The sequence below is a fragment of the Haematobia irritans genome, chromosome 3, assembly GCF_050003625.1.
Source record: "Haematobia irritans isolate KBUSLIRL chromosome 3, ASM5000362v1, whole genome shotgun sequence".
Taxonomy (NCBI): Eukaryota; Metazoa; Arthropoda; class Insecta; order Diptera; family Muscidae; genus Haematobia; species Haematobia irritans.
Window position 1 is genome coordinate 198,240,992 of NC_134399.1, and position 16,995 is coordinate 198,257,986.

A 16,995-nucleotide genomic window follows, 5' to 3' on the forward strand; every position below is an offset into this window, starting at 1 on the left:
CATTTGAATAACAAATTCATTATTAAATTGTGCAAGAAACTCAATCAGCAGAGTATTTGTTTTTCCATAGTTTTTGGCAAATATCCCAAAAATGCGCGATGCCTCTTTTCAAGATTAATGATGACAAGGCATTTTAGGCGGTTGGAGGGTAGGAAGGATATTTCATCGCAGTTGATTGTCGAGTTAGAAAAGGAAATTTTTAAATAAAAGTTCGATTTTGTAGGTTTTTTGTGTGAGTTTGTCGTTGGTAATCCCCTATTTTTTGAATGTGAAAATCAAAGTTACTTAATTGCCTTAAAACAAAGTTTCCAAATCCTGCCCCCAATCAATCAAACCACAGCCATAGCATCCCGCAGTTTTTCGGGGGGTGGGTATGGGTGTGCTGCGAGGTGCTATAGTTTTTTCTTGCTGCTGGGGCTTCTCTTTGGTAGGCCACCATCAATCACTTATCAACATTTGAACATCTATCAATGGCTGAAATTTACACGGAACAATAAAAGGACACTTACATCAATACTCGTATGTATGGGATATTCCATAGTAAATCGGGCATTTGAGGTGGCGGATATTGAATTACAAACAATAAAAGGGAATGTTGAACGAACACACATTCAAATTTCCAAAGACACATGCTGGTTAAAAACAATTATGGTTGTACAGGAAGGGGTCGTAATAGAGCCAAGAACAATCTAACACGATTTTAAGAAAATTCTACCAATAATCTACCAAATTAACCCTAGGATAGGCGATAAGCTTTCGATCACTAAGCGCTCAAAGTCAAATTTGGTCTGGCCAGACCAAGTAGTCTATACTAGGGTTAAAAAAAATCTCATTTTGAAGCTTTTGATCAAATTTTGGTTGTTGGTATGTTAAACAATGTTTTCTTCCAAATAAATGCTTTCCATATATATTTCAATATTTGCAATTATATTATAATCTCTCCCAATAGCGACTAAATTTTATTTATTTTTATAAATAAATACGCCTTGAATTGTAAATGAAGTTTTACACAATGATTTCAGCTTGCATCTACAAGGGAAATATGTTACTTTTATGAAAAGGGAGATCTTGCAATGGACATTGATTGTCTCTGGCTATATAAAAATGACCTAACCCGATTTTTAAAGATAATGATTTAAAAGTTCAACATTTTTATAGAAAAATTTTGTCAAAATTTGATCTCTACAAAAAATTTTGTCAAAATTTTATTTCTATAGAACTTTTTATAAAAATGTTCTATTCTATAGAAAATTTTGTTTTATAGAAAATTTTTGTCGAAATTTGTTTTCTGTAGGAAATCTTGTGTAAATTTTATATGTGAAAAAAATTTCATTCAATTAAATTTTTATTTCAATAAAAACTAAAATTTTATTTGTATAGAGAATTTTGCCAAAATTTATTTGTATAGAAAAATTTTCAAAATTATATATACTGGAGTGGTGTTAAATGGATAACAAAATTTTCTACTATTTTTCTTTTTTTGACATGTTGGATATTTTAAAGCTCTTTGCAATATAAGTTTTATCAATACAGCATAATATTTGGAATGAGTAGATCCAATAAAGGGAAATGATGACGATGTGGAAATTGTGTCAAAATTTTATATCTACACTCAAAAAAAAAAAAAAAAGTTTGCTTGGATCCAAAGGTTTTTGCCTTCCCTTAAGGATTTTGGTATTGATTCCGAGCCAAAGATGCGACTTCTTTAAAATAAAGAAAATTTTTAGCGACCTATCTGGCTTTCAATCTAGGATCAATAAAATTGAAATTAGGGTATAGATCTTAACTATCGAATTTTTATTCTCTTTTTCGCGGTATATTAATAAACAATTCTCGTACTAACAAATGCCAGTTTAAAAATTATAACGGATACTTCAAATAAAAAATGTTTTCTTAATCCAAAAACAAAATTTAACCAAATTCGGTAAATCCTCAAAATAAGTCTTAGCCTATATTTGAAGCGTTTTTATCTTAAATCTAAAGTTTCAATATTTTAGTTAATTTAAGGACGATTTCATTAAATAAAACATGTATTTGATTATTTTAAGGAAAATTAGCCTTAGTTCAAAGACATGCGACTTCAACGGAGGGACGCAAATTTACAAAATTTGTGTCCTAAATTTAATGAAAAAAAAAAAAAACAAACAAAAAAATTGGAGCAAAGAATATAAACTTTATTTTAATTAAAATTTTAATTTACAATTTTGTAAATTTCGCATCTTAAAATTTATGTTGTATAATCTTTAATATCACGTAAATCTTTTTTTTTTCAGTGTATAGAAAATTGTTCAAATTTTATTTCTATAGAGAATATTGTCAAATTTTATTTCTATAGAAAATTTTATATAAATTGTTTACGTAAAGTAATAGATCGATCGAAATCAAGAAAAGAAAAAGTTAGGAATTCGAAATTTATAGTATTCAAATTTATTTTCAAGTTTTGAAAGAATATGTTTTACAAACACTTTTTCTTGAACTATACTTATCGCCAATGTTAACTGCTTGCTGGTCAGACAGAAAAAGGGAACGATATGACTATCAAAAGTAATGAGGAGGCCCAAATATTTGGAAATAATAAGGGAAATTTCTCTCATTGATTTCAAGCAAAGGTTCTTTTTATTACTAATTAAGTATAGTTACTCATGACAATGAGCGAGTGTAATGTATGTCGCTAGTACAATATTCATTAAGAAACAAAAAAACAGCAACAACAATATCAATGGATCAATGCATATGCTAGCTAACGCACAAGCCATTGCTATTGTAGTTGCTATTTCTATGTTATTGCTTGTTAAAGAGGATAGAAAAAAATGAGAGTAATATGAATCGAAACCTCAAACAAAAACAATTATGTATGGGAAATTTTAACAATTACTTTAGCAATGCAGTGTAGACGATAAATAAAGTATGAATGAATTTATAATGTTAACATAATGCAAAGAAATTTAACAGAATGCAAGGAAATGTAAAGAAATAAACTACAGAGTCTGTTAAAGAAGAAAATATGTTAAATTATAAGTATTATATGAATGAATGAAGATCATTATTAAGTATTTAAAAAGTAAATTATGAAATATGGTAAAAATTATTTCTGTTAGGTTGGAGGAAGAACATTTTCGCCAACATTCTCCCCCCGAAGAACGACTGTTTTTGATGATGATTAATTAAGCGGAGGCCATTCGTTGGGAGTATTTTAGTTGAGCATCACAGCTCCGCTATGCTCCGACTCACAGCGATTTGAACAAGGCCCCGTTGTAAATTGAAGGTATGCTTAGTTGGCTATTGTCTTTTGGGCTATTGGTGTTGGCTGGTCTGGTGAATCTCCTGGAAGAAAGCAAATTTTAGAGATAGGTCTTTTTAATATTTTATTTTTTGTTAGAATCGATACCACCCTTATGTGTCCATCGGCTCCAGAATGCGTTTCTTTTATACGTCCAAGTTGCCATTGGCCAGGACCACATCTCTCATCTGCGATTAAAACCAAATCTCCAACTTTCGCATTTGGTTCTGGACTTAACCATTTTGGTCTAGCCTGTAGTCGGTTGAGATATTCGTTCCGCCACCTTTTCCAGAAATGTTGCTTTAACCTTTCTATATATTTCCATCGTGTAAGATAGTTGACTGGGGTTTCAAGCAACGATGGTTCCTGAATACAAACTGTTGGCTCGCCAATTAAAAAATGGCCAGGAGTCAATACATCAAAGTCCGCTGGATCTGGTGTCAAAGGAGCAAGGGGTCGAGAGTTTAAGCAACCCTCAATTTGACATAGTAATGTGCTTAACTCCTCAAAGGTCAAAAGCCGTTCGTTAGTTATTCGTTTTAGATGAAATTTAGCCGACTTGACACCAGCTTCCCAAAGACCTCCAAAATTTGGTGAAGCTGGTGGAATGAAGTGCCAGTTCGTCTCGCATAAGCTCAGTGCTTGCTTTAAATCGTCGTGCAATGAATTGGACTTCCTACTATGTAAAATTTGGAGCTCTTTGGAGGCCCCAATAAAATTCGTGCCACAATCAGAGTATAAATCTGTGCAAGCTCCCCTTCTGGCAACAAAGCGTCGAAATGCCGCCAGAAATGCATTGGTGGTAAGGTCCGAAACGGCCTCCAAGTGTATGGCCTTTGTGACCATACAAATAAATAGGCATATATAGCCCTTGGAAGTCGCAGAAGACCTAACAGAAGAGGCTTTAATTGTTATGGGGCCTGCAAAATCTACCCCACTATGCTTGAAAGGACGTGATGGCTTAATACGGATACTAGGCAGATTCCCCATGATTTGACGAGCAGTCTTGGCTGATTGTCGAAAGCATGGCATGCATCTATGTATAATAGTTTTCGCCAATTGGTTACCTGACACTATCCAGAATTTACGATTTACATACGACATGGTCAATGTAATGCCACCATGAAGTGTCCTAATATGTGCATCTAAAATCAAAAGTTTAGATAAAGGATTTGACTTTGCCAATATAATGGGGTGTTTTACACAATAAGGTAAATCTGAATTTTGTAGGCGTCCGCCTACACGAACAATACCATCCTCGTCCAGATAAGGCATAAGCTTCAAAATGGAACTGTTTCTTATCTGACGCTTTAAAGCAAGCAGCTTAAACTCATCAGGAAAGTCAATTTTCTGTGTCAATTTGACAAGAGAATGTAAAGTTAGATTAATTTCTGACGTCGTAAGAAATCCTATTTGCTTGTTCCTCTTGTCTTGGCAATTGTGTACAAATCTTGTACATAAAGAAAGCACCCGTAGCAGGGTTTCTAATTTAGAGTATTTTTGCAAAATTTCAGGATACTGCAAAACCTCTGAATTATGAGCAGAAATCTTCGCCCCCTTTTCTTCCAGATTCGTTTCCAAATTGGGAAGATTCTGGGGCCACAAATCCGAAGATTCATAAAGGAAATTTGGTCCACGCCACCAAATTTCATTCTCAACCAATTCCCCAGGAATAATTCCTCGCGAAGCAGAATCTGCCGGATTCAGACCCGATGGAATATACCGCCATTCCAGTGGGTCACTAAATCTTTGAATTTCTGCCACCCTGTTGGCGACAAAAACATTCCAGTTGGAAGGAGATTTTCTTATCCAACTTAAAACAGTTGAACTATCACTCCAATAATAAAATTTCGAAATTTGCAAATCTCTTAACGAGATCTTGATTTTCTGAACCACCTTAATCAACAAGGATGCTGCGCACAATTCCAAACGTGGAATTGTCAAAACTTTAATGGGTGAAATTTTGGATTTGGCCTGAATCAGGTTGACAACAATATTACTAGTGGTCACGACTCTTGTATAGGCAACAGCCGCATATGCTACTGTTGATGCATCACAAAAGCAATGCAATTCAACTTTTGAGTGCTTTGACCAGTTAATCCATCTAGGAATTCTTATCCTTTCCAGATCAGGTAATGAAAAACGATATTTAAGCCAGCGATTGCTAATAGATTCCGGTATTTCTGAATCCCAATCAACTCCGTGTTCCCAAAGACTTTTAAATATGGACTTTGCGACAACTGTACATGGGGTCAACCAACCCAGTGGATCGTATAGCCTAGCAGATTCTGATAAAATTGATCTTTTCGTTGGAGTGTGAGACTCAGCAAGTACTATCTTGAACGAAAATGAATCGTCGTCAGTGTTCCACTGTATACCCAGCGTCTTGATAGTTTTATCCTTACTAAAATCAAAAACTATGGATGGGTCCCTGTGTTCCTCGGGGATTTCACGAAGTAAATCCACAGAATTCGTTGTCCATTTTCTGAGATTGCATCCAGCCTTCTTAAGAAGACCACACAAGTCTCTATATAAAAGTAGTGCATTCTCAAAAGAGTCAGAGCCCGACAAAATGTCGTCAACATATGTATCGGACAGCAAAATTCTTGAAGCCTCAGGAAATTCGGAATAAAAATCATGAGCCAGTTTTCGAAGAACCCTGATAGCTAAATATGGTGCGGATGTAGTACCATACGTCACCGTGTTTAGCTCATATATCGATATTTCTTCAAAAGGCCTGAACCTCCAAAGAATCTGCTGAAATTTACGATGATGTGGAGAAACCATTATCTGTCGGAACATTTTTTCAATGTCCGCAGTGAAGGCTATTCTATGTCTTCTCCACTGAGTTATAACAGTAGGTAATTCATTCTGAAGGGCTGGCCCCGCAGATAGTAAATCGTTGAGAGAATCCATACCCTTCCTGTGGCTACTACCATCAAATACCACCCTCATCTTAGTGGTAGAACTGTCTTCTTTAAAGACACCATGATGAGGTAGAAAGTAGGAATTATGTCGAACATCCCTTGGATATGTCCCAATCCTGGACATATGACCCAAGGATTCGTATTCGCGCATGAATGTCCTGTAAGAGTCTGCAAAGGTCGAGCGTCTCGAGAAAGATATTTCTAATTGCCTAAAACGCCTAAATGCGTTGTCAACATTGTTACTCACCACAGGCAGAGAATTATCTCGTAGAAGAGATTTAAATGGTAAATCAACTTCATAGTGACCACATCTGGTTCTCTTTGTAGTACGCTCAAAATGAGCCTCACAAGAAATTTCTTCAGCATTTAAATCTCTGCTTGAAGCCACCTCTTCCTGCTCCCAAAACGATTTCAAAATAGACTCCAGATTGGTATTATGAATGTGAACCCTATTGGAAGATATAGAGCCTGTGCGGCCAGAAAATACCCAACCAAAATGAGTATTCTGAAAAAAGAGTTCACCATGGACAAATGATTCTGCAGGTATTTTTATCATTGAGCAGATATCGGACCCCAGAATCATATCTATTTTATCCGCATTGTAAAATTGGGGATCAGCCAAATTTTCACTGTCAATATTTGGCAAAGAAATATTTCTCGAAAAATATTCCGGAGTGTATGATGACAAATTCGTCAGGACCAAAGCCCTACAAGAAATAACCGGTTCATTTCTACGAGTGAATAAACTCACGTCAACAGAAAACCGTGAAAAACTACATTTACCTTCACCTATCCCGACTACTTCATAATTGCACCTGTCCTTCTTAAGGCCCATCATCTGAACCGCCGATTCCGTTATTAAACTGCCCTGTGAGCCCGGGTCAAGCAAAGCTCTCAGAGGAAATCGACCATGGTTCGAGTTAACAATCAAGCGAATAGTGTAAAGAAGTACAGATTGGAAGGAATTGCCAAAATGGGAAGTAATTCTATTATTCGAGGACGTAGGGCAATTTTCATTAATAGAATCTGGGACTTCAGGCTCAGTACTGTGGAGGACAGTATGATGAGGCTGGTGACAAGTAATACAACGGAAAGGTGACACACAAGTATCAGGATTATGGCCGGGGAAAAGACAATTGCGACAAATACCCGAAGTAGAAACATATTTATTTTTATCTGAGAAGCTCAGAGCCAAAAATTTATAACATTTGGCCAAAGGGTGCAATTTATTGCAATAAGAACATTGGCCCTTAACAGGCTTTGAAATTTTACCTGCATTACAAGTCGTCCTCTTAGAACTCATTTTACTGGATTTAACATTTTTTGAATTGCCCCTCATATTATCCATTGGAAAATTATCTCTAAGAGATTCAAGAGTTCTAAAAGTCCTCTCTAGAAACTCAAACATTTCAGCACGGTTTGGGATTTCAGTAGACGAACGTAGGGATTGTTCCCATTCCTTACGAGTCTGTAAATCCAGCTTCTGTCCAATAAGATGTATTATGATAGGATCCCAACTTTGAGTATCCATACCTAGATTCCTCAAAGACGACAAACATTCCTGTGTAGAGTCGAGCAAATTCTTGATGGAAATATATCCACCATCTGACTTTTCAATACCAAATAATTTACCTATCAAGTTACCCACAATTATCCTCTTATTGTGGTATCTTGATTCGAGAATGTTCCAAGCCGAGTCATAATTCGCATCAGTGGCAGATATATTTTTAATCAAATTTGCAGCCTCTCCACTTAAAGTACCCTTGAGGTAATAAAACTTTTGGATCTTAGTTAAGGAATCGTTGTTATGGACAAGGGAGAAATATATGTCGCGGAAGGAGATCCACTCCATATATTCTCCCGTAAATTTTGGCAATGATATCTTAGGTAATCTCGTGTCGACACCGATGGTCGTATCCACGCGGCTATGTGGCACAGCGAAAGTACTAGCAAAAGGTGATTGAGTAGAGTTATGTGGCAATGCATCAAGAAGCTTTCCTTTGAAAGTAAAATACAATTCCGAAAACTCAAAATAAAAATCCTCATCTAAATACGGAACATGTCCCTCATCCAATGACTCTTCTTGCACAACTCGAAGAATTTCTTGATGTTGACTTTCGAAAATATTGAAAATGTCGTCAACGCGTTGTGCCAAAGAAGTCACATAACCTGAAGTTCTCAAAGAGTCTTGCTTCGAATCGAATCGATCCGCATACTTTCGCAAAAACACCAACGCGTCACGTTGTCTTTGAATCATTACCTCTAAATCACCCATAATCAAACGCAGAAAAAATCAATAAAAAAACACGCGGTCCTTTTTATTCGAGAAAAGAAAATTATCCGTAAAAAATCACAAAAAATCTGAATTAAATCGCGAATTCCCGGGTTTCGGCACCAAATGTTTACGTAAAGTAATAGATCGATCGAAATCAAGAAAAGAAAAAGTTAGGAATTCGAAATTTATAGTATTCAAATTTATTTTCAAGTTTTGAAAGAATATGTTTTACAAACACTTTTTCTTGAACTATACTTATCGCCAATGTTAACTGCTTGCTGGTCAGACAGAAAAAGGGAACGATATGACTATCAAAAGTAATGAGGAGGCCCAAATATTTGGAAATAATATGGGAAATTTCTCTCATTGATTTCAAGCAAAGGTTCTTTTTATTACTAATTAAGTATAGTTACTCATGACAATGAGCGAGTGTAATGTATGTCGCTAGTACAATATTCATTAAGAAACAAAAAAACAGCAACAACAATATCAATGGATCAATGCATATGCTAGCTAACGCACAAGCCATTGCTATTGTAGTTGCTATTTCTATGTTATTGCTTGTTAAAGAGGATAGAAAAAAATGAGAGTAATATGAATCGAAACCTCAAACAAAAACAATTATGTATGGGAAATTTTAACAATTACTTTAGCAATGCAGTGTAGACGATAAATAAAGTATGAATGAATTTATAATGTTAACATAATGCAAAGAAATTTAACAGAATGCAAGGAAATGTAAAGAAATAAACTACAGAGTCTGTTAAAGAAGAAAATATGTTAAATTATAAGTATTATATGAATGAATGAAGATCATTATTAAGTATTTAAAAAGTAAATTATGAAATATGGTAAAAATTATTTCTGTTAGGTTGGAGGAAGAACATTTTCGCCAACATAAATTTTATTTCAATAGAAAATTTTGTCAAAATTTTATTTCTATAGAAAATTTTGTGAAAATGTATTTCTATAGAAAATTTTATATAACTTTTATTTCAATAGAAAATTTTGTCAAAACTTCAGTTAAATAGATTTTTTTTTGCAAAACTTAATTTCTATAGATTTTTTTTTTTTTCAAAATAATAAATAAAATTTTGTCTAAACTTTATAATCAGAATAAACTTTATTTCTATAAAACAAAAATTCTCAAAATTTTATTTCTGTGGGAAAATATGTAAAAAAAATTGTCTAAGGAAATTTTGTTAAAATTTTATTTCTATAGAAAATTTTACCTAAATTTCATTTCTATAGAAAATTTTGTCACAATTTTATTTCTAAAGGAAATTTTGTCAAAATTTTATTTCTAAAGGAAATTTTGACAAAATTTTATTTCTTTAGAAAATTTTGTCAAAACTTCATTTCTATAGCAATTTTTTTTTCAAAATAATAAATAAATTCTATAGAAAATTTTGTCTAAACTTTATTTCCATAAACAAGAAAATTCTCAAAATTTTATTTCTGTAGGAAAATTTAAAAAAAAAATCTATAGGAAATTTTGTCACAATTTTATTTCTAAAGGAAATTTGGTCAAATTTTTATTTCTATAGAAAATTTTACCAAAATTTTCTCAAAATTTTATTTCTATAAAAAAGTTTTCAAAGTTTCATTCCTACAGGAAATTTTGTCAAAATTTTATTTCTGCAGAAATTTTCTCAAAATTTAATTTCTATAGAAAATATTGTCAAAATTTGATTTCTATAGAAAATTTTACCTAAATTTCATTTCTATAGAAAATTTTGTCAAAATTTTATTTCTATAAAAATAATAAATAAATTCTATAGAAAATTTTGTCTAAACTTTATTTCCATAAAAAAAGAAAATTCTCAAAATTTTATTTCTGTACGAAAATTTGTAAAACAAAAATCTATAGGAAATTTTGTCACAATTTTATTTCTAAAGGAAATTTGGTCAAAATTTTATTTCTATAGAAAATTTTACCAAAATTTTCTCAAAAGGTTATTTCTATACAAACTTTTCTCAAAATTTTATTTCTAAAAAAAGTTTTCAAAGTTTCATTCCTACAGGAAATTTTGTCAAAATTTTATTTCTGCAGAAATTTTCTCAAAAATTCATTTCTATAGAAAATATTGTCAAAATTTGATTTCTATAGAAAATTTTACCTAAATTTCATTTCTATAGAAAATTTTGTCAAAATTTTATTTCTATAGAAAATGTTATGAAAATTTTATTTCTATAGAAAATTTTGTCAAAACTTCAGTTCTATAGAAAATTTTTTTGCAAAAGTTTATTTCTATAGAATTTTATTTCTATAGAAAAGTTTGTGAAAATTCATTTCTATCGAAAATTATCTAATTATCTAAATTTCATTTCTATAGAAAATTTTATCAAAATTTTATTTCTATAGAAAATTTTGTGAAAATTTATTTCTATACGAAATTTTATATAAATTTTATTTCAATAGAAAATTTTGTCAAAATTTCAGTTATATACATTTTTTTTGCAAAACTTAATTTCTATAATTTTTTTTCTTCATAATAATAAATAAAATTTTGTCTAAACTTTATTTCTATAAAAAAATTCTCAAAATTTTATTTCTGTAGGAAAATTTGAAAAAAAAATGTCTAAGGAAATTTTGTCACAATTTTATTTCTAAAGAAAATTTTATCAAATTTTTATTTCTATAGAAAATTTTGTCAAAATTTTATTTCTATAGAAATTTTTGTGAACATTTTTTTTTTGATAGAAAATTTTATATAAATGCTATTTCTAAAGAAAGTCTTGTCAAAACTTTAGTTCTAAAGATTTTCTTTTTTTCAAAATAATAACTAAATTCTATAGAAAATTTTGTCTAAACTTTATTTCTATAAAAAAAATTCTCACAATTTTATTTCTGTAGGAAAATTTCTAAAAAAAAATTCTAAGGAAATTTTGTCGCAATTTTATTTCTAAAGGAAATTTTGTCAAAATTTTATTTCTATAGAAAATTTTTTTGCAAAACTTTATTTCTATAGATTTTTTTTTTGTTTTCAAAATAATAAATAAATTCTATAGAAAATTTTGTCTAAACTTTATTTCTATAAAAAAGAAAAATTGTAAAACTTTATTTCTGTTGGAAAATTTTCTCGAACTTTTCTCAAAATTTTATTTCTATAAAAAAGTTTTCAAAGTTTCATTCCTACAGAAAATGTTGTCAAAATTTTATTTCTGCAGAAATTTTGTCAAAATTTCATTTCTATAGAAAATGTTGTCAAAATTTTATTTCTATAGAAAATTTTGTCAAAATTTCATTTCAAATAAAAAAAAATATTTCTATACAAATTTTGGCACAATTTTATTTCGGTGGGAAATTTTGTATTTTTTTTCTAGAGAAAATTTTGTCAAGATTTTATTTCCATAAGAAATTTTGTCAACATTTTAATTCCATAAGAAATGTTGTCAACATTTTATTTCTATAGAGAATTTGGTCAAAATTCTATTTATAAGAAAATTTTGCTAAAATTTATTTCTACAAAAAAAAATACAATTTTATATAAAGAAAGTCGTTCCATTAATTTATTTATTACAAGATCAACAATCATAATAAATTATGTAAATAAATAAAAAAGAAATAAGGTGCTAACAACAAAGGTTTTTTGTTTAACTTTCGTTCTATGAAAATTTTGCCAAAATTTTATTTCTAATGAAAATTATGTCTACATTTTATTTCTATCGAAGATTTGGGCAAAATTTTATTTTTATAAAAAATGTTGTCTAAATTGTATTTCTATAGATAATTTTGTTAAAAATTTTATTTCTATAGAAAAAAAATGTTGTCAGCATTTTATTTCCATAGAATATTTGTCAACATTTCATTTCTATAGCACATTTGGTCAGAAGTTTATTTCCATGCAAAATTTTGTGAAAATTGTATTTCTTAGAAAATTTTGTTAAATTTTATTTCTATAGAAAACTTGGTCAACATTTTATTTCTATAGAACATTTTGTCTACATTTTATTTCTATAGAAAATGTTAACAAAATTTTATTATTTTATTTATACGGTTTGCGAAGTATATGGCTGGCAGAAAGTTCTATGTGGAATTTAGAGGAAAGACATCTTTGGAGGAATAAACAAGGGGTATCCCAAGGCGGAATACCTTCTCCCTCCTTTTTATCTGTTAGGTGGCAGGATCTCCTTTTCCACCATCAGACGTTCATTTGATGATCTATACGGTCCCATAGTCACGGACATCAAGGAAGGTGTAGTGAATATTAACGAGTACCGCCCTGCCCTTAGGCAGGTCTTTATCAATAGCAATCTGAAACTTTTTGCTCCTAGGTTAGGTTAGGTTAGGTGGCAGCCCGATATTTCACTATTCAGTCCATTGTGATACCACATTGGTGAACATCTCTCTTATCACTGAGTGCTGCCCGATTCCATGTTAAGCTCAATGACGAGGGACCTCCTTTTTATAGCCGAGTCCGAACGGCGTTCCCAATTGCACTGAAACCACTTAGAGAAGCTTTGAAACACTCACAAATATCATCAGCATTACTGAAGTGGGAAATCCACCGCTGAAAAACTTTTTGGTGTTCGGTCGAAGCAGGAATCGAACCCACGACCTTGTGTATGCAAGGCGGGCGTGTTAACCAGTGTACCACGGGGCTCCTAAATCGACGACAACCATTTTCCCATTGTGGAGCACGGAAGTGAAACGGAAGCTCGATATCCAAATTTGTGGCCAGAGTATCCCCACATCCAAGAACCCCAAAGCTCTTGATTTGACGTTTGAGTGTTTGTTCTTCTTTGGAGAGCATGCGGAAATTCCAGCTAAAAACAATGATAGTTACAAACAAGATCCTAAAGGTATTGACTGGTAGCACTTTGGTGGAAAGATAAAGAGACGAGATAAGAAATGTATGAGTTTATTGGTTGTCCGCTTATCGATTATACGTCCCTCATTTGGACTACCAGTAGTAGCGATACCAATGGAGAAATCTTCAAACGGTGCAAAAACTTCACTGGGGATTGCCACTGGATGTCACTACAAAACACCAGAACATCATCTTCAGTATGAGTCCAAAATGCTCTAGGTGAGGCAACACTGCGACATCCTCACCCACCAGCATATGATAAACCATCCAAACAATGCTATACCCAGGAGGGTACCATCTTAATCCACACGGTTCGATTTCAAGAAAGAGATACAGTCAATCAACCACTTAATCGGTGATGACCGTGATGAGGGAATTAGGGCGGCATTGAGGGCAGCACACCGGGTAGCGGTTCAGAAGCATTCCAAGATTCCTACCAATAAGCTGGGTGGAAGACCATCAGATATACCAGATTGATGCTATCTCAGCTAAAATGTGGCATCTTCGGGTATTTTGACAGTGCGGTTAGGTTAGGTGGCAGCCCGATGTATCAGGCTCACTTAAACTCTTCAGTCCATTATGATACCACATTGGTGAACTTCTCTCTTATCACTGAGTGCTACCCGATTCCATGTTAAGCTCAATTACAAGGAACCTCCTTTTTATTGCCGAGTCCTAATGGCGTTCCACATTGCTGTGAAACCACTTAGAGAAGCTTTGAAACCCTCAGAAATGTCACCAGCATTACTGAGGTGGGATAATCCACCGCTGAAAAACTAGTTTGGTTTTCGGTCAAAGCAGGAATCGAACCCACGACCTTGTGTATGCAAGGCGGGCATGCTAACCATTGCACCACGGTGGCTCCTTATTTGAACAGTGAACCCCCCTTTTTGAACCCAGTAATTTAAGATGTCTGCTTAAATTGTGGATATTTGCCTCACATCACGAGACATCTCTTCGCAAAACCAAAAGACCTGAATAAAAGAAGGGTACAATAGAAAGAAAAAAATGGTGACTTAGGTGTATGTCAGCCCCATTGAGCTTTATATCGAACTTGTCTGATCTGAGAATTACGCGATAACCGGCCACAAAACCCATAAACTGTGTTTGGAAACACTCAAATGAGAAGTCGTTCTCCATCTCCAAACGTAGTGGCTAGCGATGAGAAATTAGCAATTCTCACAGATCGTTGAGGAAATCAAAGTTCAACGTTATGATCGAAACTTTGCGGTCCGAGTTAATATTTTTGTTATCCAAAATTTTTTCTTACCGCAAAGTTGCGACTTTAACGTTGAACTTTGATTTTCTCAACTACCTGTGAAAATTGCTAATGTATGAGTTAACGGATTAAACTGAAGGTGTTGAATTTCCATACCCACAGAGGAGTTGACGGGAGTCTAGTACCCCAACGAGTATACCGTTGGGGTCACAACAAACTCATAGTAGAAATATATGAATGGCCTTCTTGTATAAATTAAGTATAATCTATTAAAGAGATACATATGCCCGTAATGTCATATTGCATCTACAATGTTTACACATTTGAACCAAAAGTCCGCCATAACACCATAATTTGCTATATTTCATTTACAACAAGTATATACGGCCGTAAGTTCGGCCAGGCCGAAGCTTATGTACCCTCCACAATGGATTGCGTAGAAACTTCTACTGAAGACTATCATCCACAATCGAATTACTTGGGTTGCGGGAACACTTGTCAATGCCAAGTTATCTTAAAACTTCCTAACACCGTAATATATACCACATAGTCCATACGTGGTATATATTAAACTAAAAAGGCCGATTAAATATGTATATAATTATGTTTAAAGTTTCTATAGAAATAAAATTTTGACAAAATAAAATTTTGACAACATTTTCTATAGAAGTAAAATTTGGAAAAAATTTTCTATAGAAAAAAAAAATGGAAAAAAATTTCTATAGAAATAAAATTTTGACAAAATTTTCTATAGAAATAAAATTTTGACAACATTTTCTATAGAAATAAAATTTTGACAAAATTTTCTATAAAAATAAAATTTTGGTAGATTATTTTTGGCTCAAGTGGCAACCATGATTATGAACCAATATGGACCATATGATTGGGGATCGGCTATATATAACTATAGACCGATACGGACCAATTTTGGCATAGTTATTAACGGCCTTATACTACCACCACGTTGCAAATTTCAACCGTATCAGATGAATTTTGCTCCTCCAAGAGGCTCCGGAGATCAAATCTGGGGAACGGTTTATATGTGGGCTATATATAATTATGGACCGATATGGACCAATTCTTGCGTGTTTCTTAGAGACCACATTCTAACACCATGTTCCAAATTTCAACCGGATCGGATGAATTTTGCTACTCTAAGAGGCTCCGGAGGTCAAATCTGGTGATGGGCTTATAAGGGGGCTATATATAATTATGGACCGATATGGACCAATTTTGGCATGGTTGTTAGAGACAATGTACTAACATCACGTACCAAATTTCATTCAGATCGGATGACTTTTGCTCCTCTAAGAGGCTCCGGAGGTCAAATCTGGGGGTCGGTTTATATGGGGGCTATATATAATTATGGGCCGATGTCGACCAATTTTTGCATGATCATTAGAGAACATATACCAACACCATGTACCAAATTTCAGCCAGATCGGATGATATTTGCTTCTCTTAGAGGCTCCGCAAGCCAAATCGGGGGATCGGTTTATATGGGGGCTATATATAATTGTAGACCAATGTGGACCAATTTTTTGCATGGTTGTTAGAGACCATATACTAACACCATATATCAAATTTCAGAAGTATCTGATGAAATTTGCTTCTCTTAGAGCAATCGCAAGCCAAATTTGGGGGTCCATTTATATGGGGGCTATACGTAAAAGTGGACCGATATGGACCAATTTTTCCATGGTTGTTAGAGACCATATACTAACACTATGTACCAAATTTCAGCCGGATCGGATGAAATTTGCTTCTCTTAGAGCAATCGCAAGCCAAATTTGGGGGTCCGTTTATATGGGGGCTATACGTAAAAGTGGACCGATATGGCCCATTTTCAATACCATCCGACCTACATCAATAACAACTACTTGTGCCAAGTTTCAAGCGATAGCTTGTTTCGTTCGGAAGTTAGCGTGATTTCAACAGACGGACGGACGGGCATGCTTAGATCGACTCATAATTTCACCACGACCCAGAATATATATACTTTATGGGGTCTTAGAGCAATATTTCGATGTGTTACAAACGGAATGACAAAGTTAATATACCCCCATCCTATGGTGGAGGGTATAAAAACATTATATTTTTTGCAATGAATCGTTAATCAACGACATTTCATGAGATAAACGTAAACATTTGCAAAAATGTTCTTACAATCTTTATCCACTTTTAATAGGGAATGACAGAAGTCAGCATATTCATGAACAACCATACACCAACATTGTAGGTCTCATGGCTCCTTTACTAGGTGGTGGCAGTGCTATGTTTTTTTGTTAGGAATCCACAATAAATAAATGCCGCACTACCTTTGAAAGTATGTCACTCCAACACCCACCATTTTCACTCACTCACTCACACAAATAAGTGCAGCCCAGTATTTCGTTTGACAGTGTGTGTGTGTGTGTATTCCACTAATCCTTAACGCCATTTCAATGATGGAGTAGCAACGGCAAGGACATTTTATCCAG

At 33.3% G+C, this 16,995-nt stretch overlaps 1 protein-coding gene across 1 annotated transcript; it reads right to left on the minus strand.

Annotated features, from left to right (window-relative positions):
- Positions 1-3,271: 3,271 nt before the first annotated feature.
- LOC142231374 (uncharacterized) lies at positions 3,272-8,482 on the minus strand. Its single transcript, XM_075301984.1, has one exon. It carries the CDS (start codon positions 8,480-8,482, stop codon positions 3,272-3,274), a length of 5,211 nt encoding a protein of 1,736 aa, XP_075158099.1.
- Between the last annotated feature and the right edge of the window lie 8,513 nt (positions 8,483-16,995).

Coding starts and splice junctions, on each gene's coding strand:
- LOC142231374 (XM_075301984.1), bottom strand. CDS start 8,482: ATGGGTGATTTAGAGGTAATGATTCAAAGACAACGTGACGCGTTGGTG.